The sequence below is a fragment of the Lutra lutra genome, chromosome 3, assembly GCF_902655055.1.
Source record: "Lutra lutra chromosome 3, mLutLut1.2, whole genome shotgun sequence".
Lineage (NCBI taxonomy): Eukaryota > Metazoa > Chordata > Mammalia > Carnivora > Mustelidae > Lutra > Lutra lutra.
Window position 1 is genome coordinate 103497926 of NC_062280.1, and position 27114 is coordinate 103525039.

A 27114-nucleotide genomic window follows, 5' to 3' on the forward strand; every position below is an offset into this window, starting at 1 on the left:
GGTTATAAGATTCTCTATTTTCTCTACTTTGCTATCGACCTCCAAAGCTCTTCCTAGGAAAACAACTGTCCTCAAACTGTGCTACCTGGTCGAACTTGGGGAACCATTATTAATAAAGACCTTATGAAGTGGTGTGGGATGGAGATGAGCGAAATATCAGTTACGCTTTTATGATTTAGTAGGAGACAGGAAAACGTAAAGAGTGAAGCCCAGCGAAAGCACAGATACTGAGAGTCAGCGTCCCTGGCGGGAGATCTGGGCGGCCGGTGCTCCAGAGCCCTCAATTCCTCCTGGAGCAGAGGCACACGCGGAGCGTCACGCCTCCCAGAGAGTGTGCGTGTGTCAGTGCGCGATTCTCTCACACCGCCCACTGGGCCTGGATACTCGTCACAACCCAAGATTGCCTGGTAAGCAAACAACTGACCTAACCACCTCCCACTCTCTAAACAGTCCACGCCTACAAGCAGGCGCTGATTTCAGGCAAACCGGAAGCTCCTTTGCCCCGTCTCGCCCGCTCAACAACGAGCGCGGGTACTAACCGGAAGTTCCTCTGCCCCGATCATCAGAGCGCCTCCTCGTGGACTGCACAGGCGCAGTGGGGCTTCGGCGGAGTTGTGGGAGGGGAGGAGGAAGAGGTGGAGGGGGGCGGGAGCCGGTCCCAGAAGATGGCGGAGGTGGGGGTGAGTTGGGGGTCCCCCTGCGAAGCTTGGGAGCTATGGTGCTGAAGGAAGAGGCCTGAAGAGGGGGATGGCCTTCGGGAAGAGGAACCGCTTGTGTTTTTGCAGGCTAGGAACCCTGCTGGCAGATGCGGTTAGCCAGGACCACAGATGGGGCCTGAAGGGCAAGGGTTCCCGCTTACCTGGTGCAGGGTCTGCGGGGTCCGGAGGCGGACAACGGGGTCGGGCGGAGGTCATAGGAGAGGCCGGGGCTCCCCGGACAGTGAAAGAGTGTCCGAGCGGAAAGAAGACTGGAGGACGGCGGGAAGGGCGACCCTGGAGATTTGATGAAGCTGGAGGTCGGCGAGCTGTCAACCATAGAGCTGTCAGGATTTGGGAGGCTTGTAGCCAGGGAGACTCAGGTTGGGGAGGTGGATGGATCCAAAAGCGTAGCTTTTGTAGTAAGTTTGGAATCCGCAAAAAGGTATGTTGATATTAGGTTGAGGAGTGGGACTTTGGCATTTTGGATTGGAATTGGACACCTTTGGAGAATATGTGTGTGTCTGTCCAAAGGGAACACTTGCCCGGACCTAGAAATCAGTTGGTGATAGTTACTGGGATTTGGGGGTTGCTCAGTGGGGATTGGCAATCTGGAAAAGCAAAGCGGTGTGGATGATAGGGGACGGGGAGGTGGGTGGGGGAAGTGTGCTAAAACAAGTGATCATAACCCATGCCCTGTTAGTGTTGGAAAAAAGTTATAAAAGTATGGGGTAAGCTTGATAGTCTAGGAAAATATGGAAAATATATCATGAAGGGCTTCCTGTTTTCTAGGATTAATGAGGAGATGCTTTAAGAAGGAATGGGTAGACTTGAGCCCTGGGCCACTGGAGCTGGCCCATACTGGTGTTGCAATGGAGCAGAGGATTGTAGGGGAAGGTAGCCAAACAGTGGCTAGATTGTGTTTTCCAACTTTGGGGCTTATCCCTGGTTGCCTACCACCGAGTGAAAATGAAGGGATGCCTAACTAATAGGGTCTCCAGGGAAAAAAATATTAGCCTGTTTTCCATTTTCATTTTTTCACTGCACATTATGTTGACTAGTGTGAAGTGTTGTAGTTGTCAGTACATATCTGATACAAAGTGACCAAGCAGTGAATCATGTACATTTGGGAAAGAGGTTGATTCTTTTTAAACTGACAACTGTTGCTTTTTCGAATGGTCCGCTGCAAAGGAAAGGAGAAAATGCAGTTGAGTAACTTAGAGACACATTTTCATTGTTATCAAAAAATTATTCAAATGATAGAGTAACCTTTTTAGTGAATGAGATTTGACATTTAAAAGTAGTAATGGGATATGAATGCTGCTTGTTTAATGGTTTCTGTGTTTGGGTTTTAATGTAGAAAGGAAAGATAAGTGGCATTGTCTTCAAGACAAACATATTTGTCTTTCTAGAAGTTTTAGTGTGCATAGTCTATGATTCACATTTGTGTGCTTCTGTTTTTCATTGATGTGTGTTTTTCCTGATATTTATGCTTATTCTGTTTTGAGAATACCATTATAATTAAGAGAGCATCTAATGAAAGATGTGAGGTAGTAATTTAGTTTTATTATTTATAGCTTATTGACCTAAACACCTGAAGAGATAGGGTTCTATGAGGAAGGAAATATACTTCTGTGACTGTTAATCATTGGAGGATGAATGATCTTGCGTGATTTGAGAGGGTGTTGGAATTGATAAAATACAACCGGTTCTTAAGGTTACTAGAAAATTTTGTGTTTGTTTTCAAATGCCTGTTGCTTGAAACCTGTTTCAGTGGAAGACATGAACTTTGATTTTCATTCCAAAAGTCTGAAATCACTTACCACTTTTTTTTTTTTTTAAAGGAATAATATCACCCATTAACAGGCGGTCCTATAGCTGGCCTAATTATTTTTCCATTTTTGATGATTTGTTATTGACCTGTCTAAACTATTTTTCTCTTTGTTTAGTAATGTACTTTATAGAAGTTATAGGTCAGGGCTCAAGGAAGAATAAGGCTTTCTTATATACAGTGGGAGATTTTTCTTTGTCAATTTTTGAGAAAAAAAACATTTTTGTATTAACATTAGTTGATCAGTATGACTTTAAAAAAGCTGCTACTTGTGTGACTTGTGAATTGTTTTTGTATGGTGTTTGTAGTTGGGACAGTGTGGTGAAATGTGAAGGAACTCTAGAAGGAACCAGAGTGTTGGGGATGTGGGGGAGAATGCCAGTCCTGGTGCTGCCTGATAACAATGTTATCATCTCAGGAAGTTACTTAACTTACTCTGTTTTGTAAAAATGGGGATTAAAAACACTTACCTCCCTACCAGGATTATCATTGAGGATCTGTTGAGGTATTGTTCTCTCTAAATAATATCTTTATACCAAAGACTTTTTCCCTAATCAACAAGTTATTTCTTGAGTAATCTAAATTTTTCAAATATAGATTTTTTTTTAATTTTGGAGAAGAATCAAATTTATCATTGATATAAGAGTAATGTTTAAAGGTATAGGTACATTTTATTTTAAGAAAAAAAAAATCAGTACTTAATGAGAAAACCAAACTTTACAATAAACAGATTAAAGGCATACTTAATCCCAAGAGCTTTCATTTAAATAACCCACTTCCCTGTTCTGTTACTATAAACAGCATACTTTTTAAAGGAACCGAACTGTTGTTGCATAGTAGGGATGTGGGAGTAGGGAGTGAGTGGTCTTGTGGAATTTCTTATTTAGTAAAATGATAAAACTGTTAGATCACTGGTTAACTTCTTTTGGATTATGGACTTTTAAATAAGTACTTGGTATAAACTGTGCAACTGTCCAGGAAAATGCATATATATACAACTTTTTTGTTTTGTTTTGCACAGGCTCAAGTACCCCCTGGAACAGATGATCTCTCAGTTCTCTTTCTTAAATTTTAGGATACTGTGATTCTAAAGCATTCTCTTATTTTTGTCTCTAGTAATTATATGCTATTATATTATTATATAGTCATAAAAATCAGCCTTTTGGATTTTTAAAATATTATCTTTAAAAAGAGAACTCATTCAAATAAACAATCACCAAAACAACATGTGTTACTTTTAAAGAAAACTTTTGGGGTGAAGTAGGAAACTATAAACAAGCACTGCTAGGAAAGGTTGAATAAAGAGCTATTGTAGAATAACATAAACAAACAACTTAGAAAGTCTCTAGCTTGAGGAAATAGTCTGTGGCAATCTGTGGCCCTGAGTGGGAGGACATTGCCTATCTGGTGGTGTTTGGAAATATTGTAGAAACATTTTTGGTTGTCTCAAATGGGTGAGGGGGCACACACTGGCATTTAGTGGGCACGAGCCAGGGACGTTAAGTGTTTTGCAATGCCTAGGGCAGTTTCACTCAGCGAGGAATTGTCCTGCCAAAAATGCCATTGCCCTCTGACAAACACTGGTGATTGTGAGCTGGGGCCTGGCACAAGTGGAAAGAGCTTTTTAAGCTGAAGTTATTAAGCTCTTACAGAAACATAATGTCAACACACCATATCCTTTGCCATTAATTCCCACTTGAAAAAAATCACAGACATAAAAGAAGGATTTACTAGAGGAATTGGGGCTACTTAAAATGTATGTATACTTTTTGTTCTCGAGTAGCCATTTTAACAGCAGAAGTTGGGGCACCTCGCTGTGTCTACTGGAAGTCTGGGAAGTGAAAGGTCTTAGGTAGTACGGTGGCATAAGAGTCTGTAAATTGGCCATATGATATTTTTTTTCTTTAAAATACCTTTTTACACCTTGACCTAGTAATTTTGAAGAAAATTTCAAAGCATTTTTGCATTTACTGTCATGATCTCTGTGATACTATATGGTTGCCTTCTTACATTGAGGATATATTACAGTTGAGTTCGATTTTCCATGTCTGCCATCTTTTCAGTAACCAAATCCCCTTCCACAAATCCATGTGCCAAAAAAGAAGTCTGAGGAGTTAGGCCGGAATAGGACTCAGGTTTAGAGGGAAGAGGATGGGTTTTGGACTCAGACCTAAGGTAAAATTCCAGTACTGTTACTGTGCGTCATGTGATGATAAGCAAGTTGCTAAATCTCTTTGACTTTGATTTCATTTGTAAAATGAGGGTGATAATACTTACCTTTCGATGATTCCGAAGATTAGGGCTAACTGTATGTCCAGGGAGCTGTATCAGTAGTCATGTTTATGGTGATAATGGAAAGTTCTGTAGCAACTGAACACCTGGCATGCTCATTTGCTGGATTGCACAGCAAGTAAGAGTCTGCAGGACCAGATCAGGAAGAGATGGATTCTAGACATTTTCAGTTGGTGTGTAGAATATATTTGTCCATGAATCAGCCGTAAGATGTACTGTTTTCTGTAGTCCTCTAAGCTGCAGAGCTCAGTCATGCTATAGACTAAGTTAGGTTTGTGAGGACTAGCTTGAGGACAGACATCCCACTGTGAGTGTTGGGCACAGAGCTTTGGATGTGACAGAGGTTCAGTAAAACAAAATAAAACAAAACAAACAAACAAACAAACAAACACATGTGTCTGTTGTCTGTGTTTAGCACATGGAACCGATTGGCTGTCACATGGCTTACTAGTACTGGCAAATGTTCTCATTTTCATACAGATTATTTCTAAAGTCAGCACCCTCTCCCCAACCCTCAGTTTACACATGGGTTTTGTGTTCACAGAAAGTATCAGATGTTCTTTGCCTTAACCAGATGCACACAAGAGACCACTCTCCCTGGCTTTTAGGAGTCATGTGACCAAAACTCCTTACAGTCTGGGCATGAGGCTACTCTTCATTTTCTTAGCTTCCTTTCTTCTGCTTCCTAGCGCAACTCTTTCACAGTAGCTTTGTGGTTGCAACAGAGGGCTGGCTGGGTCCAGGCAGGGGTGGGACACAGCTGTGGCCCTGCAGAGAGAAGGTCTGCTTTCTGTGCTTGGTTTATGTATAGGTAAGTGGGCGGCAGTCTGTGTTTTCTAAGATGCTTTTGTGCAAAAACCAAATATACAGCCTGTAAACATGAAAACAGTGCGTTCCTCTATGGAGGTCATCCTTATGAGCAAGTCACATTTTATTGTGAGCGGTACAGAATTTTCAGTTAGAATATGTTGATTTTCTGTATAAATTCATTTTTTTTTTAATGAAGCATAAAGATTTTTACCTAAATCTGCAGGCCCATCTGTTCTGGGTTGGAGATTTAGGTAGAAGAAACAGAAACCTGGATTGTAATCTTCAGATTCTGGTGGAACTATCTCAGGTAACCTGCTCTGCATTTCTCTGAAGCAGAACAAGCTGTTTTTATTATTATTCTAACCTTTGAGCTTCGCAGGTCACTTATTCTGTCTTAGTAAATATAAGTATAACACTTTTTTATTATACGATGCCTATAAGAATGCTTTTTAAACCACTTCTTATTCAGTAAATACTAATTTAAATAAATACGTAAGCTTGTCATTTCATTATTTGTACTTTGAAATTAATTAGTATTGAAATCAGAAAAATTGTATGATCATTTATTAGATAAACATTGATTTCTTTTCTTCTTATCTCTTGCAGGATTTCTGGTAGGTCCTCTTTTAGGATAAGATGCTGTAACTGTTGAAACGCCAGTCTGCACTGATTCACAGACAGTTGGCTTTTCAGCTGGGAAGCCTTTTTCTCCCCGCCTTGCTGGTTTACTGAACTGATGAAACCATGGCAGAAGGAGAGACAGAATCACCTGGGCCCAAAAAGCGCGGCCCCTACATTTCATCTGTCACTAGCAGGAGTGTGAACTTGATGATTCGTGGAGTGGTACTATTTTTTATTGGAGTATTTCTTGCCTTAGTGTTAAATTTACTTCAGATTCAGAGAAATGTGACGCTCTTTCCACCTGACGTGATCGCCAGCATCTTTTCTTCAGCGTGGTGGGTACCGCCGTGCTGTGGCACAGCCTCAGGTATGTGTAGGCCGCTTCTGTAATGCTTAGAAAAAAAGGAGGCTGCATGCGTGTGGATGTTGTCTGGGCAGTACTTGTTTTTCAGCTTTGATTTCAATGCGGGACAGTGGACCTGTTTTAAATGAGCAGTTTGATGCATTGAGGCAAATTCACACAGTGGTGTTACCAATCACCACAGTCCTGCTGTAGTACATTTCCATGACCCACAGATTCTCTTGTGCTCTCTTGCTGTCCATTCCCCACCCCCAGCCTCAGGCTTCCACTAATCTTTCTGTTTCTGTCCCTAGGTTATTTTTGCCTGATCCCCCATGTAATATAAATGGAATCACAGTGTAGATACTCTTGTGTCTGATTTCTGTCTGACCTATGAACTTTAACATTTTAATCTTAAAAGAATCTTACTTCCCTTTGGGATGAGGCTCTTAACTTCTTAATTTTGTCTTTTCTTCAACCCACCTCATATTAATCCTTTTTTTAAAATAATTTTTTAAAAAAGATTTTATTTATTTATTTGACAGAGATCACAAGTAGGCAGAGAGAGGGGGAAAGCAGGCTCCCTGCTGAGCAGAGAGTCTGATGTGGGACTCTATCCCAGGACCCTGAAATCATTACCTGAGCCAAAGGCAGAGGCTTCACCCACTGAGCCACCTAGGCACCCCAGTTCTTACTCTGAGTTATTTTGGTGATCATTGTCACTGTGGTTTTAAGGCTTAGACCTGTGTGTGTTATGGCCTTGTTTTTGAAGTAGATGACAACTTGAGAGATGGAGTAGTGTTATGCAAGTTTAAAGCTTCATGTCATTTTTTAGATTTTTGAACCTGTTTTTTTTCTTGGTATCTTGTTTTCCGATATGGTTTAAGGATAATGAATACTTAAAGAGATTAATAAGGTGGATTTTCTTTGCTTAAAGTCATTATCCTATTTTAGTAGTTATTTTATATCTTTTTTGGTGGACAGTGTGTAAGGGATAAAGTGGAGCATTTCAGAAAGCCTACTTCATGCAGAGCTTCCATAATGGATGCTCTTTAGCTTTTTCTACTGACTGAGACCAATAGATTAATAACATTTTATAAAAGAAAGTAATAGAAGGAAGCCATCATTGTGTGGTAGAAGAAAAATCTGATTGAGGGAGAAAATTGCTTTTTGGAATGTCCATTTGGTGACTCATACTTAAAATACACCAATACCTTGCAGTGTAACGTAGATCCTTTTGACTTCCATCCTTGAGCTGGAGGTTGAAGGGGAGGAATTAGGTGTGAGATGTTTTAGAATGACTTGTGGAATCTACTGGACAGTTGCATGGGTGGAGAGGCATGTTGTGGTAAGGTTTCAGTGTGGTTTACGTGTCAGTGTCTCTATCACAATATTCACATTAAAAGTTTATAAAGGCAGTGATTTGTAATTTCCCCAGGGTTATTACATTTTCTGAGACACTAAACAAACTCATCCAAATAGAAAGCATAAATTATATTTTATCATTCTCTGCTGTGTCTACTAGTCCTCATGTATTTTCTTTTATTTCATCTAAACTAAAAAGAGAAAAATTAAGTTTTCCCATTGTCTTTTTTTTTTTTTTAAGATTTTATTTATTTATTTATTTATTTGACAGAGATCACAAGTAGGCAGAGAGGCAGGTAGAGAGAGAGAGGGGGAAGCAGATTCCCTGCTGAGCAGAGAGCCCAATGCAGGGCTCAATCCCAGGACCCTGGGATCATGACCTGAGCTGAAGGCAGAGGCTTTAACCCACTGAGCCACCCAGGTGCCCCACCCATCATCATTTTCTAGTTTATTTTCTCGCATGGTATAGCTGCTAACTGGCTACCAGTTGAAGCTTATTGGGATTTGGAAGAACATGTCTTTTCAGAATAGACAAAGGACGGTCAAGGGAGGGAAACTGTTACTTACTGACTGCCTCCTAATGTGCTAGGCACATCCCTTAACCCCAGGGATCTGTAGGGCAACTTTGGGAGTGAGATTTTGGCATTGTGCCTACTTTGGGGAATGAGGAACCTGAGAGGAAGAGAGGATGTCATTGAGCCCAGGGTCTCAGAGCTGGTGAATGGTGCAGCTGGGTCCAGTGTTCCAGGCTGGAGGAGGGGAAAGAGGAAGCTACTCACACTTCCCCTCGAAGCTTCGATGGAACTGCTGTTGTGTTTTGGACTTTTGTGGCTGGGGCAGGAGAACAGGTTTCTTTGTACCACCATTAAGGAGAGGACCGGGGGTTGCGTCTGTCCCTGTGACATGGGCACTTTTGCCACAAACTCATATTTAGGAGGGACAATTCCAAATGTTAATGCCACATTTCAGTTACTTTGTCCCTGCTTTCCTTCCTTTTCCCAGCCACTAGGTTTGTCACATTTACAAACCTAACTTCATACTTCCCCACTTAGGGGATTTACGCTTAAGTGTTTCTCCTGAAAGCAGTGCCTTCCATGAGGTATGTGGGTACACGGAGGTACAGAGGCGTTTGGAAATCTAGATTTCAGTTAACTCTGCTACTGATGTCGTTGGGTGAGTCATGGCATTTAGTAGATGAGAGTGAAGATACCATATTTGTGAACGTTACTGAAGGTAGAAAATGGATTCTTGCTCCTCCTGCCCCCAGTTTTGGGGGAAATGTCAAGGAAATAAGAAGTCAATGATATAAGAAACGCAGTGTGTACGTGTTTATGTGTGTTTGAAGTATATATATGTTTTTGTGTACATGTGCTGGTAAGCATTTTCACAAAAATCTCTAGGCTCTTACCATCTTAAGTCAGAAAAACTGATAATTGGCCTTTGTTTTTCCTGTCCAACTAATATTCATAGACAGAGCAGCTAGCTACCTTCTGGAGATTCTCCAGAATCACCACTTTCTTCATGCAAACAGAAGGGTCCCTGGCTATCTGCTGTCTTCCCCTATAGCACCTACTGCTGGAAAATTTGTTAGCGGTGCTTCTGGAGGGACACCCAGTAGAGAACTCTGGTATATTTCCTTTGATTTCATTTTCTTTTTCTTAGTTCTCTATTTTTAATTTAATAATGGCTGGTGTTTCAAGTTGATTAACTTCTCAGTATGTGCAGTACATTAGAATCAGAGTTAGAAACCTCTTGAACGTTATGGGGCCTGCAAAGGAATCTTTCCGAGGAAAGAATAGAGGAGAAAGATAACTATCATTGTGTGGGTAAAATAACTAGGGAAATCGATTTGAAAATTACAAGTAACCAAATTATATTCAGACCTGTGGAGCTAATATCTAACAAAGGAAAAACGGATCTTTTCAGTTTAGCCCAGCAGTCATTTACCCAGTTCCTGGAGAGCCCTGCAAGTTTCCTCCTGCTCTCACGTCTCCAGCTTTCCAAGTTTCCATGTTTCCTCTGTCTCTTGGTCCAGACCCTTCACTGCTCTGATGGGAATTTTCACTTTTTCTTTTTCTGCTTCTAATTTTTCACTCTGACCACCCGCCAATCCCTTCTCTCCATCATGTGTGGTACACTTGGCACTGTAAGAGTGAGCAGCCTTCTCTTTGCTACAAATGCAGTGGCATTATTTCTTGATTCCCCAGTGTCTGTAGGGTAGTCTCTATGATACGACCCTTGCCAACTTTGTCTTCTTCAGAGTCTTTCTGAAGCTCCCTTTTTGCCTAAAGCTTACAATTTTCAGGTGACAGTGGGTATTTTCATTGTCCATACTTTTCCTCAGACTTTTCCTTTGGATTAGAAAGGTCTTTCCACACCAGTGACGTGCTGCACTCGGCTCCTCCCTCAGGGGCCACATTTTCTGTGAAGCTTTCCCAATACTCCAGCACCCTGCCTCCGCTCAGCACATGCCAGAAGAAGACTGGGCCCCCACTAGGCCCTGTCAGTGCCACCTCTAACATATTACTTTATTGCATTGTTTCTGTGCTCACTTTGGGACTGGGATCATGTCTTACTCTTTTTTTCTTTTTAAATCCCTGGCAAATAGCAAGAACTGGATACATTATGGGAATTTAAGTTTTAATGAATGAAACATTGTGTATCTTGTCGTAGTTTTCCATGAAAGTCTATCTCCTTCAGTGGCTTCATTTTTTCCCGCCCCTTCTTGAAAAACATTTGATTTAACTGTTCCTCTTACTGCATCACTGAATTAAACACACTACCCCGAATAAGTGATGACTTAATATTGACGTTTTGTAAACTTCTTCTCCTTTTGGCTTGGTACGCTGTAACAGGTTGCTGGGAAGTAAATCTATCCCAAGAGATGTTATTTTGCATCAGCGAGCCCTCCAGTTAAGCAGGACAGTGTTTGCATATAATGTTATACAGGCATGATTTTAACAATCTCTTGTTAAAATAAAAAAGTCAGAAGGAAGAGAAAAAAAGCCCAGACATCCTTCTGTTGAACTCCCAAACAGTTGGAGTCTCACTGTGCTGTAGACACTGCTATCAGACTCTGCCATGCCTTTATTTAAAGGGAAGGAAGAAGACATTTAATGGAAAGTGACAAGCTTCCTCAAATTCTTCTTCTCAGTGAGCAACCGAGAACCATGCATACTCAATGGATTTGATTTTTATTGGCAAATCCCAAGGTTGGCAGCATGGCAGTTTAAATTCCTTTTTGTGTTTTTGCTTTCTCTCCTCAGTTGTCTCTCACTTGTGAGTCTGACATCACATGCATACAAATCTAGTCAATTTTACTTATTTATATCTTTGCACACACGTCAGTATTCTCTATGTGATAATTCTTTACCTATGGCATCAGCTGTTGAGGAAAATTGACTTGGAATGCCTGATCTTAGTTGATTTTAGTCAGCAACAGGCAAAAGGAGGAGAGAGAGGGAGAGAGAGAGTGAGGAATGACATGAGCTGTTAGTTTCATGACCCCTTGAGAGGGAAAAAAAAAAAAAGAGGTAATACTCATTTAGATGTATTTCAACTGTTAGGCATGCTTGTTGCCATTTTAATTTTGTAGGAATTTGGAAATGCTGTCAGTTAATCTCCCAGGATATTAGAGTCAAGCCTTTTAAATAGGAATAGGATATGAAAGTTTTAAATTTACTAATAGTTGTTGGAGGTCCACATTGCTGAAATTTGTTGTTAATCTCTTGATGGTCTATGAACCATCTCTACTCAGCAAAAGCCTAACTCAGAAGAGCACTTTCAGATTTGTGGATTAGAGCACGCATACGCCATTGTGGCTGCTCACCCCCAGATGGAGGGGTGACTGTGTGCCCTCTTTTTAATACTGCTCCATTGGTCTGCTAGCCTGTGATTTTTGATATTAATTGATTTCTCTTTTTCCTTAAAGATTGAATGTGTCTTTTATAAGATCTAGTCAATACCAGGCCAGGCAGGGGGGTTCCTGATCCTCAGGCACTCAAGATTTTGGTACAGTAATTTCAAGATACATCATAGGTAGCACTGGACATCAGTTGTGTCTTTATTACTTGATGGCAACATGACCACTCTGTTTTTAGGGAAACGAGCAAGTCAAGGATGCTTAGCTATTTCCCATTAAATTTAATTTGTAGAAGTGCATTTTCCTTATAACTTGTTGAAGAATGTTTTGGTTCATTAAGGTCTTTTTTTAGTGACTAACTTTACATTTAAAATCTCTTCCCATAAATGAATAAAATGTTGATGTTTGACAAGTACTTTAGTTAAAAATTGGGCATGAATATTTGGAGTCTCAATCATAGACATTTTGTATACAGTTTTTCATAATTATATGGTTAACTTTTAAGATGTTCTTTCCAGAACTAAGAAATGTACTAAAATGACTTCTCACTTTTAAGAAGGAATTTAAATTTTAGCCGAAAATGTACAGTTCTTATAGAGAACTCTAGAGGGGAACATCAGGACACAGCCCTGGGTGCAGGAGACAAGCCGGAAGCACTAGAGTAATCTGTAGACCAGGACATCCATAGCCATTGGAACAAACACTATGTGTGGGGTGACCTTATTTTACGCATTTATGCTTCCAGCTTCTCTTTGGACAGTTTGTGTGGCATTTTATAACATGCTTCATGGTTATGTACTTCAGAGAGAACATTGCTTAGCTGCCAGCTGGTCTGATGTTTTCAGATCTCAGAGATAGGAGTAGTAGAGAAGAAGCATGCAGCATCTAGTGCAAACTGCTAAATCATGACTCATACAGTGAAATAGTGCTCTGCCAATTATAATTTGGAATACTGTTATAATCACAGTGCTTTCTGCAGTGGTGTTATCTTTTTTTTTTTTTTTAATTTTCCCCTCTTTGGGGAGGTAAGTTTAAAAATATCAGTGATTGATGTTAAGCAACTTGGAGAGCTTTTGAAATAATCTTTCAAATGCTTGTGGGGGTTGTAGTGACTCTTTTAGCTTAAGTTTTGCCAGCATAGCATTGGAGATGACTTAATTTTTTTCTCCTTCTTTCCACAGCTGTGATTGGGTTATTATACCCCTGCATTGACAGGCATCTAGGAGAACCACATAAATTTAAAAGAGAGTGGTCCAGTGTGATGCGGTGCGTAGCCGTCTTTGTTGGTATAAATCATGCCAGCGCTGTATCCTTTCTGCTGTAACGAAATGCATAATCACAAAACAGTTCCAACAAACCAAAGGTTAAACAGTCCCTTGCAACTTCACTGTTGTCAAGTTGTGATATGTCCCCTTTGTCATAAAAAGAACATGTGCTATGTTGTTGAAATATCACGGTAGCAGCCATGCAGTTACTGGTTTGGGTATGGCCTTTTATTTAAACCCCCGTGTTTCAGGACCACTGAACAACTTGGCACTTATAAACATTTTGTGGGTTCTTCTTGAACTAAGTTATGTAATTCTGTGTAGTTTTGCAAACTCTTTGATTGGAACAGATACATTTTCAAAGGATTTCTTCCCTCTCTCTTTTCATTTAAGACTTGCCAGTGAGGACATGTGGTGGCTTCAGGATGCTGGCTGTTTTTTTATTTGTTTTTAACCTACGGAATCTAATTTTTTCCAAGAAAAGCCTCATCTACTGGTTTTAGTCAATGCCAGCAAACCACATAAATGTTCTTAAAGGTGTCGTAAGTGGAAATGTTCAGCTTAGACACTGGCCAAAAAGAACATTTGTCCCTAAGGTACATATATTTAAAGTGTGATCATTTATGGATTCTGACATTTTATTTCGTGATTAATGAGTGTTTTTTTTAGAATCCCAGCTGGAAAGGTAAAGTAGCCTCTATTTCCCTTTTTCCCTGTCTTTTCCCTGATACCACAGAAAAAAAAAAGTTCACCCCAGAATAAAATTTTTTGCTCTTGTAAGACTTTCATCCTGTCATCCTCCCTACTGCCTCTCCTCTTCTCTCCCACCCCTGACTTTCCTTTGTAGAAGAGAGCCTGGGACTGGCTAGTGCAATCTTCCCTCTTCTAGAAGATGTGGCTAAGAGAGTGGAAGGGGCAGGAGCTTTGGTGCTGGGAAGAGCATGCAGTGCAGGTCAGGCTGCCTAGGGTTCCCTCGTGTGGCTCTGCACTGGGCTGGCGGCTGGTGGTTAACTGGAAAGAGGGTGGGGCACATGGTGGATGGATTCCTGTGTCTTTCATAGGAAATATTGAGCTGTTTTGGAGAAGCTTGAGGCGGGTAACAAGGGCAAGAGGCAAGGTCCTTCATTCGGCAAACACATTTGCCTTTCTTTTCTCTAGTTGTGCTAGGGATTTGTAAATTTGGAAGCCCCTCAGTGGTGGTTACTAGTTTGGTTTTCCATTTCCATTTGTATTAAAGAATTTCCCAACAAGTTTAGCTTGGAGGAATCTTTGAGATTTAGGATTTTATAACAAACAAATCTAGTGGTGGGGAGGGCTTAAAAAGATAGACTCATAAAATATTGTATCTAGAGGAAAACTTAGAAATCACCCAGTTACACATTTTCTTTATAGAGATAACAAGACAAATGAAAGCTAAGAGTTAGGTACTTTGCCAAGGTGCTCGTCCTGCAAGGCTGGGACAGAGGTGAGATCAGACCACAGAGATCCTGGCTTGAGTCTAGAAAGGGCTCCTTCCCTCATTCAGGAGCCCCCTCAGCATGTAAATTCCCCTCCCAACTGGTGGATTAGACCATTCTATCCCAGATGTTTCAGGTGTTTTTAAGTAGAGAAATTTAGATAGTCTTTTCTGGAATTTAAAAACCTTTCTATATCTAATTTAAGTTTTTTGCTTTGGTCATTCTTTTCTTTCTCTGTCAATGAAATACTTGAATATAGTGATTTCTTTTTTACTGTTCTGTCCACCATTGAAGCAAAATCCAAAATGTCTGCAAAATTTACCACATAGACTTAATAATATTAGGTCCCTTAGACCAGAGAAAATCCCATGGTACTATTTTTCAGGTCGAAGTATTTTACCTATTTACCCTAGAAACCTTATTTTCCTTTGACCCTTAATAAAGTTTGTTTAGTTATCAAAGATAGAACTCAATAAATATCAAATTCCACTCTTTATAAGAATGTTTATTGCATAGAAAAATCAGAGCATATAACCTTTCCTTTGGAGTGTTAGGTATAATGCCTGCAAAAGAATAAGAAAAGCTTTTGCAGAAAGCATACCATAAACTGTAGGGATTTTTTTGTTTGTTTGTTTGTTTTTGTAAATCAACCTAATCAGGAAATGACCTTGAGGGAATGGCCAAAGAAGGCCCTCAGATGCTAAGAAGTACAGGAAGCGGGTGTTAGAGATAGTAGGGGCGGGGGTCGGTGGTAAGTACAGGATGTTAAAGGAAGTGGGAAGTAGTTTTATATGCATTTTTTGAACTTCTCTTCTCTTCTCTGTAGTGGCAGCATGGCCAGTTAGTTTGGTGAGCTATCTAGCCCCCCCTGGGGAGCCGGATATAGAGCCAGGATGTGGCCTTTGGGACATAGATAATGCCCTTTTAATGATACTTGAAATTAATTCCTTTAGTGTAATCCTCTAGCAAAGAAATGAGAAAATTGAATTTGTACAGCTTCGTTTTGCCCAGAGATTTTGGAGTAGAAAAGGGCCGCACATTCATGCTTAAGTAAGTGACGGAAATAAAATATCATTTTAGCAAACTGTCCTATACCAGAAAGTCTCAGGCACCAAAATAGCTTGGCAGGTTGCAAGATAATGTTCACTTCAAGGCTTTATCCTCAACAAATTAAAACTAGAACAGTTGACATAATAGAAAGGGATACTGTGTCCTTGGTCCTCTTGTTTCTGAACTACATTATTATAAAATGTGTCTGTCAGTAAATCATATAAAGAATGTGGTACCCTGTTAAATAGCTGTCAACTCTTCTATTTTCAAGTTCTTGTATGATTCGCAAGTAATTCCGAACCTGTTTGAGAAGTAATACTGGTTTCTTTTTTAGCAAAAGTGTGTTCTTTTAGCAATACTTGTGTTTCGAGACTTCCGGTTACATTTTTAGCAAAGAAAGCATTTCTCATGTAATGGGTCTGATCTTATAATTGTGAATGTAGACAGAAGGCTTTTTTGGGGTGGGTTGTGCGGGGAACTACAAGTAGGTGGGATCTGGTAATGAAATATCATGCTCTCTGTGTATCTTTAGTAAATATCGCAGACAGTTTTAATCTCACCCCGTGTCCTGCATTGTATGGAAAGATTGAACTCACTCTAGAATAAGCAATCAGTTTCTGTCTCAGCAGTAACATCTTATTTTAGAAAAATGAACAGGTGGTATTATTTGGTGACAAGTTTTAAGAAGATGACTCTTTAACACTGATCTCAGAAAGTGGATTTTGATAACAACATACAGTTGTCTCTCACACTGGCTGCACTCTCCATTGGACTATGGTGGACGTTTGATAGATCTAGAAGTGGTTTTGGCCTTGGAGTAGGAATTGCTTTTTTGGCAACCTTGGTCACTCAACTGCTAGTCTATAATGGTGTTTATCAGTAAGTATTCTTTTTGGTGCTTGTTTGCTAAAAGAAATAATTGATTTCAGAATTGAGATTTTAAAATTGGGTTAGCCACTTTAATGTACAGAGTAACTTATTTCCATTGTAATTTTCTTTATATGTATCATTGTACTTCCTCGTTGGGTTGTTAAAAACATTTCTGTTATTCTAGATATACATCTCCAGATTTTCTCTATGTTCGTTCTTGGTTACCATGTATATTTTTTGCTGGAGGCATAACGATGGGAAACATTGGTCGACAACTGGCAATGGTAAGCTGATGCTTATTATTTCATCCATTATTGAGTTGTAAAACAAGTTTTCTCCAAGCCAAGCATACTGAGAGTCAAAGGAACCCCTGGATAGAAAAGCTAAAAGGTGTTACGGATAAGGTGATAGGATTTAACCTCTAATTTTTTTAACTAGTCTATAGTCTATCACAGAGAGACAATTTTGAAAGTGAAAAGCAGCCTTCCTAATAACTATGTTGCTTCAATAGATAAAGATTAGGACTATCTCTGGCAAATCAAGATGTTTGAACATTTTAGTTAAGACGAAAAAAGAGGCTGTTGGTCATGCCTGTCGTGGATGGGAGGAGTCAGGGAGCTGCATTTGGAGGCCAGAGCAGTTTCATGGATAAGTGCTATCTGTATCATTATAGCCAGCTAGGAGAACTGAGTGGCTTAGGTGGCTGTCTTTTTGATAGTCTGGCCATCCAATTATCTTAAGCCCATTAGTTTCCTTTATCTTGAATTGTGGGTGAACATTTGTAGCTGTACTTCTAAAATACTGTCTTGATCAGAAGATTTTGCTAATGTAATAGTCTTCTCCCCCTTGATATTATAAAGTGATTTGAAAAAAATATTACCTGAATTCACTGTATCAGTCCTGCTCTTAAGTTCATGACCTTTCCTTTGCTGATTCGCCTTACCAAGCACTCAGAGAAACCCGTTTGCCTCCCTTCGTGTTATAGGATTGATCTGAATCATACTGTTATCATTTACGTGTGATGCAGAAACCTTGTCTTTTGCCTGCGTTTGCTATGTCTTTCACTTCTTGACTGTGAGCTTTCTTTTTCCCATCACATTTGTCATTTGCTTCTAATCCTTACATAACTCTCAGATTCTTTGACAAATAAAGTGGGCATATGTTAATAAAGTATTAATTTCTAGTCTGTATGGAAATTGCTATTCGGAATACACCTTAATCTGTTAACCTTTTAATTTTTACAGTATGAATGTAAAGTTATCGCAGAAAAATCTCATCAGGAATGAAGAAGGCAAAAATGTATCTTCTATACAGAAAAACAGGATGAAAAGGGCACGTAAATGATCACTATATCAACAAAGCTTTGGACTGTAAAATTGCCAGGATGCAGTTTTTCCCTTGATGGTGTATATATTTGTGTGTATGTGTGTGTGTGTATGTGTGTGTATAGATATATACGTATATACACACACGCATACACACACTTCCACACATATACATGCACATACGCATGTATTACTGCAATCTGTGATTGCTTCATCTGTAAATCAGTTACAAACCTTGATGTATTTGACTTAAATAACTATAAAATATATATGCACTACATTAAACAGCGTGTTCATTAATAGATGAAATTTTTTAATTAATTTTTTTAAACATACCATATATTGTATCACAATGTTGATGTGCCAAAATATTCTGTTATTGTCATGCAGAGTATAAGAATGCTTGAACAGTTTATAAACTTAGTAAAATAAAATAAGAGGAAAGCCAAAAAAAAGAGAAAGAAAAAGAAAAGGGGAGAGCTAGTATATTCTCTTCTGCTTATGTTGTGCCTCTTCATTTTTCTAATGGCAGCGGTATGAGCTATGGGCGCCCTGATGGGTGGCTAGTTTCTATTTTAATGTCATCTCAGAGAGCGTGGGTGTTTTAATTGATAATGAAAATGAACTTACATAGAACATTTTAAAACCTGCATTACTGGAGAGCGTCCAAAAAGGAATTCTGCTGGAGGTAAAGGTGATGAGCAGGAGAGGGTTATCAGCGTTAAATTGTTTTAAGTCTAAGTCTGCAAGGCTATATGTAATTAAAAGAAGGCACCACTGGGAAATTTAGCTAGAATAAATATGTTATAGAAATACCAAAATGACCTTTTGCAGTGCCACAAAGTGTGAAATGATGTTGTTATTTGCAGTACAGTAACTCATTGCTTTTGCACATGGAACACCCAAGAAACCCTAAACAGATCAAAATGAAGTTTCTAATTCTCTTGGGTTCTGTAATCTGTTGGGTTCTGTGAAGCAAACCACATTAGCCCGGCTGGGTCACGTGACTGAGGGTCAGTGGAATGACATCTGGGGAATGGATGAGCACCTCACTTTTTATATATTCATATGTCCATGAGTGAACAGTTCAAGCCTGTTCCAGAATGTCCTGAGATGGCATATACCGTGCATGTTAAAGATTTCGATAGCAGTTTTGTGCATATCTTTCCAACAACGGGAACCATTTAAGTGTGGTTTAAACATTTTTAGTTAACTTTTTCCTCAGTTTTTATTTTTGAAATTGATGACAATCGTCTGATACACAAGGGTGGAACTTTCTCCTTACTTTGGGTCTGTGTGTGTGTGTGTGTGTGTGTGTGATTGAGTGAGAGAGAATGTACATGTAGAAATGTATGTGCATGTGCCCATGCTCTCGTAATGTGTCAACTAGATACTGTTTAATTTTGGTGTTTAAAACCATTGCTGTCAGACTGAGATCTTATATGCCAAACTTTAATCTGCTTTTACATTTTATGGCTGAAAGTATGAAGATCCTAAAAGGATTTCATACTGAATATATGTATACAATCTTAACTATAGTGGTGGTAAACATACTACTATAATTTATTATTCTATCTTCCAGATAATGTTATTCATTTAGAACAAATAAGGTATATTTTTAGAATCAACTTTGTAAGCACTATAAATCTTTAATAAGTTATAAGGTCTATGATGTGTTTACTTTGAAAATTGCTGTTAAAAGCAAGATGTATTAAATACATAATTATCATCTTGGTTAAGAGTCATTTTTTTCTTCCTTGTGCTAAATCTTAGAATCTAATACTGAGAATTAATTTAATAAAATTAACATGTATGATTGAATTTGCTAAGAAATAATGAAAGGAAACCAAGTCTAATATTACAGGAATTGAATGGTTATCACTTGGGAATTCTCAAGATTATTTTCAGATCATCTAGAAAACAAGATATTAGTGGCAAAAATAAAATTGTTTTGATATTTTGATAAGCATGTAAATATATTACATCCAGTTTTTTGCAGTGAAAGGAAGTAGACATCTCCTTTTATTAAAGTTCTGGAAAGCAAACACTTGAAAACTGAAACTTAATTCTACAAAAGCACAGGAAAACAATTAAAATTAACTATCCAGAATCCTGCTAATACTTTTGTTATAAAATTTATTTGTTTGCACTGAGCCATTTTACTTTGATCAAGGCGGTGGAACCTCTTAGTGGCACAGACATTCACACGTCTTGTATTTTCTAGGTGGAATCCGGACTTGGTCATTATTAAATAGTTCTCTAATTTTCTTGGCTCACTTGCCCGCACAGTGAAGTACAGCTAACCCTTGAACAACAGGTGCTGACCCCTGCACAGTCCAAGGTTTGCATACAACTTTTGACTCCCCCAAAACTTAACTACTTGTAGCCTTACTGATAACATATTTTGCGTATGTATTGTATGTTGTATTCTTATAATAAAGATGGAGAAAAGAAAGTATTCTTAAGAAAATCATAAGGAAGAGAAAATATATTTACAGTACTGTACCACATTTATCGAAAAAAAATCCACATATAAGTGGACCTGTGTGGTTCAAACCCAGGTTGTTCAAAGGTCAACTGTGTGTTGTTTGTAAGGTAATTCTTCTACTGATGGTCTGTGTGTGTAGAGTCCTAGCTTTGCGCATGTGGAACATTTAGCAGGCCTTAGAATTCTAGGTTCATAGGCTAACCCACCGCCCCCTGCCCCACCACTCCCATTATGTTGAAGACTTTTAACTCATTGTTTGTGCCATCTAGTGTTGGAGATGATAAATCTGCTATTAGTTAGTGTGATTTTCTTTCCTTTGTAGGTAATTTTGGCTTTTCTCTCCAGGAGCTTTTATACAATATTTTCTTTATCTCCGCAGTTACTCAGTTTCAGTTTGACCTGTTGAGCTTTAGATTTGTTTTTACTTTTCTTGCTTGTTATTCAGTATGCACTTTCATTCTGTGTGCTCATGTCTTCAATTCTGGGAAAATTTTCAAGCTGGCTGCATATTAGAATCATATGGGAACTTGTAAAAGTATGCTGATGCCTGGTTCCCACTCCCAGAGACTCTAAAATAATTGGCCTGGGGTGTGTGCTGAACATGAAGATTTTCATAAACTCCCCAGCCAGTTTTAATGTGCAGCCCAGATTGCCGTTTGTTGGTGTAGATGCGTGTAAGATGAGGGGAATGTTTGAGGTGAGAGAGAGATCGTAACTTTGGGAATGAAGAGTGAGGGACACATTGAGATACATTTTGGACTAACATCTGAACTTGATGACTTGCGTGTGAAGGGTAAGGAAGAGAAGTGGGACTTAACATTTCTTCCTTGGGAAACTAGGAGGATGGTATTCCTATAAACCAAAGAGGAATTCAGAGAAGCAGGTGAGTGGGTAAAGTTAATGAGTTTGATCAGCTCAGCTATGTCTGGGACATCTGGTAAAGATGCATCATAAGCAATTGGATATAGGAGTCTGGGTTATTGGATGGAAGTGAGGGAGCTTGTCGTTGGCATGTGTCCATGATCTTTGACACTGTGGAGATGGATGAGATCTCCAAGGAGCATGTTAGAGCAAACGAAGATGAGATCTGAGGCCTAGTGGTGTGTGCAGAAGAGCTGGTGAAGGAGGTGGAGGGGCTGTGGTCAGAAGTGGGAGAAGAAATAGAAGAGCGATGTGCTTGAAACCAGAGCAGAAGGCAGTTCCTGGCAGAGGGGAGCTGGAAGTTTGAAGTGCAGTTGGAAGGAATTATTAACCTTACAGATAAAGGAGATGTATCTCATTGTTTTATGTTGGAAAATGCTTTTCCTAACCTATTTTATCTTAACATTTGAAGTCTTTCGTTGTATACCAATAGCTTACAAAATATATTTGGGACAAGTCTGATCATATACTGAGCTGTATATTACAAGTGAGGGCAGCTGGGGTTAGCTAGAGAACTTTGAGGGAATGGTGGAGATTTGGACAGCCTCTACAAAGAATGGACACAGGGACTGACTAGAGATGAAGAAAGAATTTCTAGATCATTTGAGGCCATCAAGGACTCAAGACGAGAGATAAGATTCTTACAGTGGAGCCAATCAACATGGTAGTGCCATGTCAGGGGGGCTCAGTAGTCCAGGAGTTTAGGGAATTGTGATGGGATAGATTGATTCTCATTGGGAATTTATTGGAAGACATGGCACAAAGGCTATGTGAAAAATGAGTGGAGGCTTCTAACAAAAGATCAAGGGATCTTTTATCACGGGATCCAGGCAAATTGGGAAGGGAAGTTGAATCAGCAGTGCTAACTTACACCTAACAGTGTAAGAGAGTATTATGCGAAATAAGTCACTCAGAGAAAGACAATTATATGATCTCCCTGATATAAGGAATTTGAAAGGCAGGATGAGGGGGTCATTGGGGGGAAGGGAGGGAAAAATGAAACAAGATGGGATGGGGGAGGGAGACAAACCATAAGAGGCTCTTAATCTCAGGAAACTGAGGGTTGCTGTGGGGTGGGGGGAGGGTTGGGTTGGCAGGGTGATGGACATTGGGGAGGGTATGTGCTACAGTGAGTGCTGTAAATTGTGTAAGCCTGATGATTCACAGACCTGTACCCCTGAAGGAAATAATACATTATATGTTAATTTAAAAAAAAGTTGGGGAGGGGCTCCTGGGTGGCTCAGTGGGTTAAAGCCTCTGCTTTCAGTTCAGGTCATGGTCTCAGAGTCCTGGGATGGAGCCCCGCTTCGGGTTCTCTGCTCGGCAGAGAGCCTGCTTCCTCCCTCTCTCTGTCTGAGTCTCTGCCTGCTTGTGATCTCTCTGTCAAATAAATAAATAAAATATTAAAAAAGAAAGAAAGAAAGAGGTGAGCTAAAAGGACTGAATGCCCTGAGGTAAAAAGCCCTTTTTCACAAAAACGGTGATAGGCTTGGGGTTTGCAGTCAAGAATTTAGTGGAACATTTCCAGGTTGAGAGGTCCAAGGTGTGATCTAAACAACTTTGTTTACATAATTCACCAACGTGGGTGGAGACGCACAGCAGTGGAGTGGGCTCAAGGCCTGGGTAACCAGCTATTAGAGCAGTAGTGGTTATCTGGAATGATCTCAGAGGTCAGGTGCAAAGGACGGTCTTATCTGTAATCCTCCCAACCATTTGAAGGAAATACTTACCAGATGCTTTGACTGGATTGGGATTTTAATTAGAGTCCCTTCTCCCTTCTTTTACTTATTTTGTAGTTTAGTATTAGTATTTTGTAGTTAGTTTAGTATCCGCCCCCCCCCCCCCCCCCCCCCCCCGCATCATCTGAAATTTCAGCACAGGTTGTAGTAAATCCTGTTCAGTCAGAGACATTTCCTCTTTAGGGCTTTTTTTTTTCCTTTTTGGTCTTCGTTCTCTGTTTTTCTTCTCTCCTTTCCTTCTCAAATGCCTCTATTCAAAAGATCTTTGACCTTTTGTTTATATATATATATATATATAAAATTGTTTATATATATATATATATCCAGTATTATCATATATATATATATATATATATGTATCTCCAGCTTTTCTCTGTTGTGCTGCACTCATTGAGTTAGTTAACTGGATCTTCCAGCTCAATGAGCTGCTCTTCAGCTATATCCACTCAGCATTCAGCCATCACTGGGTTTTTAATTTCAGTGGATCACATGTTGAGTTTTCTTTTTTTTTTTTTTAAAGGATTTTATTTATTTATTTGACAGAGAGAGATCACAAGTAGGTAGATAGATAGGCAGGCAGAGAGAGAGAGGAGAAAGCAGGCTCCCTGCCAAGCAGAGAGCCCGATGCAGGACTCGATCCCAGGACCCTGAGATCATGACCTGAGCCGAAGGCAGAGGCTTAACCCACTTAGGCACCCAGGCGCCCCATGTTGAGTTTTCTAAGATCTTTATTTTATTTTATTTTATTTTATGGAAGTGTGTTGTCATTCTTGTATCTTCTGGGGATATTAATTTTTCTTTTAAAGGTCGGAACTTTTCTACAGAGCCATTGTAGGGAAGGACAGGATGAGCCTATGTATAGATGTGAGTGCTTCCTTGTTGGCTTTGGGAGCACTACCATGCCTCTCTGAACTTAGTCCTCACTCTTAACACTTTCATCTGGGGTGGATACTGTGTTGTCTCTGTCCAGTCCAAGATGGGGGAGTAGAAGTGTTGCATCGGCCCAATGGCTGCTTCCACAAGAGCCTGCTTGAACCCATCAGGTCGGTTGGGTGTTTTCATCTCTGATCATCAGCCACCTCTGTGCTTAGAATCTGTGGTTTTATTTTTAGCAAGTCCCCTCCTTCAGGGTTTTTGAGCTATGGTTTCTCTCCATCTATCTGCTCTCAGTTGTTTTCTCACTTTCTGGAGTTCCTTGTAGTATCTGGTCCATGGAGGATACATCTCATTTGGCAGTATAGTTGTGGATTTCTTTTCTTTTTATTTATTTATTTTTGTTGTTGTTGTTTCTATCGACCTGAGGTAGGAGAGAGAAGCTACAGCTTAAGTAGTCTGTCTTCCTGATTCAACTTTCTCCACTCCTTTTTGATACCATGAAATCATGCCTTCTCTCTGTTCATTTGTCTTTATGTTTCAAAAACTCAATTTAGTTAGGAGCTGAGAAAAATAGGTTAAGTCAGTGGCTTCTTGTTTGGCCTCAATAAAAATTGAGGTATGGAGATTATTTTTTTCCTTTCAAAATACATTTGATTCATTGAGTTCATTGTACCAAAGGGCTAAGTATACTAGTATCTCTTCCTTTATGCCTCCCTTCTTTTTACCACTGATGAAATCTGTGAAACCTGTCATCTTTCTTTGTGATTTACAAGACAGACTTTTCCAGGGTATGTCAGCTGTTCTGAAGACAATGTTGTTAAGTATCAGATTTGGCAGATCCGATAGATAATGATGTGCCTGGGAAAGAATGGGCTATTGATGAGCCTTGTGTCAAAACTGATTGCCATATATGGGCAATTTTTCCCTTTCACCATTTCCCTGGCTGCGGTCTCCATGAGGATTTCATGAACAAGGGGCAGTTTTGATTCCAAATCGAAACCATGCCCTGGTGTCCTTCTATTCTTTTCATGGCAGGGTTTGCAATTGCTAATCTTCCTGTGGTGTTCCCAGAGGTGGCCTTTGAAAGTAAGGAGCACTTAGGAAATATACTGCCACTTAAAATAAGCCTTTTTTTTTTTTTTTTATCACTGCTTTGAAAACAATAAATCCACTCAGAGCTACTGTGTTTCCATTGCAAGATTTGTCTGTTTGCCTTTGCAAGATTTGTCTCTTTCTTGGAAACACTTTTTGAGGAGACTTGTACGGGATGTGATCATGGACCAATTCATTGTGATGAGCAATTGAGGAAACAAAGGGAAGAAAGAACCCAAGTGCTGAATCTGTTTGTTTTAGAAGAAAAGTTTCTAAAATGCATTCCCTGGGAATTTCTGCCACTGAATGAAACTCATTTCTATTCCCTTGGTAGTCATCACATGTCACTTTTAGATCTTCTGGGAATGTCTACCCAACCAAAGTAAGACAGTGGCAGTTCTGTTTTGAAAAAAATCCTTTCTGCTTTTACAAAGTCTGTGATTTTCCAGCAGGACATTACAGAAAAACGAAGTGCTACCCCATCATTTTGGGATCAGCCAGATGCAGCTGCCGTGCGGAATCTCCGCATATTGGCTTGGGGAGCCCGTAGACTGACAATTTGACCGTGTCACTTAAAGATGTTTGTAAAGACAAACCTTTGTGGAATTTCCTATACCTCAGACCCAGTGTATGTCCGTGTCATGCCTGTCTAAGAGAAAGCAGGTCAGTCTACGTTGAAGCACATCTTTCCAGAATATATGGTAAAATTCATAATAAGGTGAGTCAAGTTCAGCTTTCTTTTTTTTTTTTCCCCAGAAAGAATAAATCTGTGATCCTTCAATGTTTGATAGTATTAGTTCTGGTTCTGGTCCCAACTAACTGTAAAGGGACTGGGATGTGTAATCCCTCCCCCGGAGGATAGAAGAACTACATACGGGTGATCACTGGTATTGTCTGCTACAGTTGGCATAAAGCATTTTGTGACACTCTCTGCCTGCTAGCATATTGTCTGTCCTAAGTGATTTATAGTGAACACAACTGGAGAAAATAAAATACTTTTTTTGGTGGTAAAATTAAAATTATTGTCTTTAAAGTACATAATATATAAACTTAGTATCCAAGTTCTAGAATGGTGGGAAAGAAGGAGGGGCTCACCTTTGCCTTTTCCTGTCATCTAAAAGAAGAAAGACCAGGGCTTGGTTGGGGGGGCCTGCTCAGTCGGTTTGGCGTCTGCTGAGGTCATGATGCCGGCATCCTTGGATCAAGTCCCACGTTGGGCTCCCTGCTCAGTGGGGAGTCTGCTTCTTCCTCTCCCTCTGTCCCTTTCCCCCCATCTCTGCTTGTGCTCTCAACTCTGTATCATGCTTTTACTCTCAAATAAATAAATAAAATCCTAAAAAAAAAAAAGTGAGGGAAAGAAAATGAATCAGGTGTTTGCTTTGTGACTCTTCTGAACATCCCTGCCACACCCCTCCAGATATACAGACAGCTGCCAACGTCCATGTTTTTCCTAAAGGCAGAGCAGGGTTTCCAACTCTGGTCTGACTTAGCTCTAGTGACCAAGGGTCCTCCTCATCACCACATGTTGCTGTCCCTGCTAGTCCCTGCAAGTGGTTTCCCCTAAGTATTTCCAATAGATTTCTCTGGATTTCCCCTTAGAGTGAGTGACTTGGCACCGTCGGCATTTCTGACTTAGGTGCAGCCTTGTCACAGACACAGCTCGTGCTGTGTTCATACACTACTCTGCTCCAGAGCCTGGCTTATTTTATAAAGCTAATATAGGTATTCTTAGAGAGCCTAACAGCTTCAGCTCTCCATGAATGCTTAGAAGTGGACCTTGAGCCTCTCTTGATAATAGATGTTCTACTGCATTCATTTCATCTGTTCTACTTCTGACAGAATAGAAAGGAGATGAAATTTTTTTTTATAGGTTTTGACTTCTGACCTTTAAAAAAGTTCAGTTTGGGAGACATCTATGTGAATTATTAATGCTGGGTGGTATCGTTTTTTATGTGCCCCATAATACATGTGTCCATGCCTTGGGGCATCCACACAAATGGGTTGTACAGAGAATACATTCTGTGAGAGTAAGAACATGGTGTTAGTCTGCTCTAGGCCTCTGAAGGGTGGGGACACAGGTACTGATGAGGTGTGGAGGAAGGATCGAACTCAGCTCGAGGAGGGGAAGACAATTTTTGGTGGCATGGCATGGGCAGGAAAACAACATGAGCAGACCGGTGAATGTACTCTGGGGAATCCAAAGTCCAGTCTGGAA

General features: G+C 39.8%; 1 protein-coding gene across 6 annotated transcripts; it reads left to right on the forward strand.

Moving 5' to 3' along the window:
- The first annotated feature begins 590 nt into the window (after positions 1 to 590).
- Positions 591 to 19517, forward strand: INSIG2 (insulin induced gene 2). Of its 6 annotated transcripts, none has more exons than XM_047722570.1 (7): positions 665 to 680; positions 5852 to 5935; positions 6235 to 6616; positions 12998 to 13122; positions 16301 to 16467; positions 16643 to 16742; positions 17703 to 19517. In XM_047722570.1, the coding sequence occupies exons 3-7, from the start codon at positions 6373 to 6375 to the stop codon at positions 17742 to 17744; spliced, it is 678 nt and encodes a 225-aa protein (XP_047578526.1). In that variant the 5' UTR covers positions 665 to 680; positions 5852 to 5935; positions 6235 to 6372; the 3' UTR covers positions 17745 to 19517. The 6 variants fall into 6 exon arrangements, with proteins under 6 accessions (XP_047578524.1, XP_047578526.1, XP_047578525.1 ...); XM_047722571.1 differs by lacking the exon at positions 665 to 680 and adding an exon at positions 1122 to 1140; XM_047722568.1 differs by lacking the exon at positions 5852 to 5935 and having other exon boundaries at positions 591 to 680.
- Positions 19518 to 27114: the final 7597 nt, after the last annotated feature.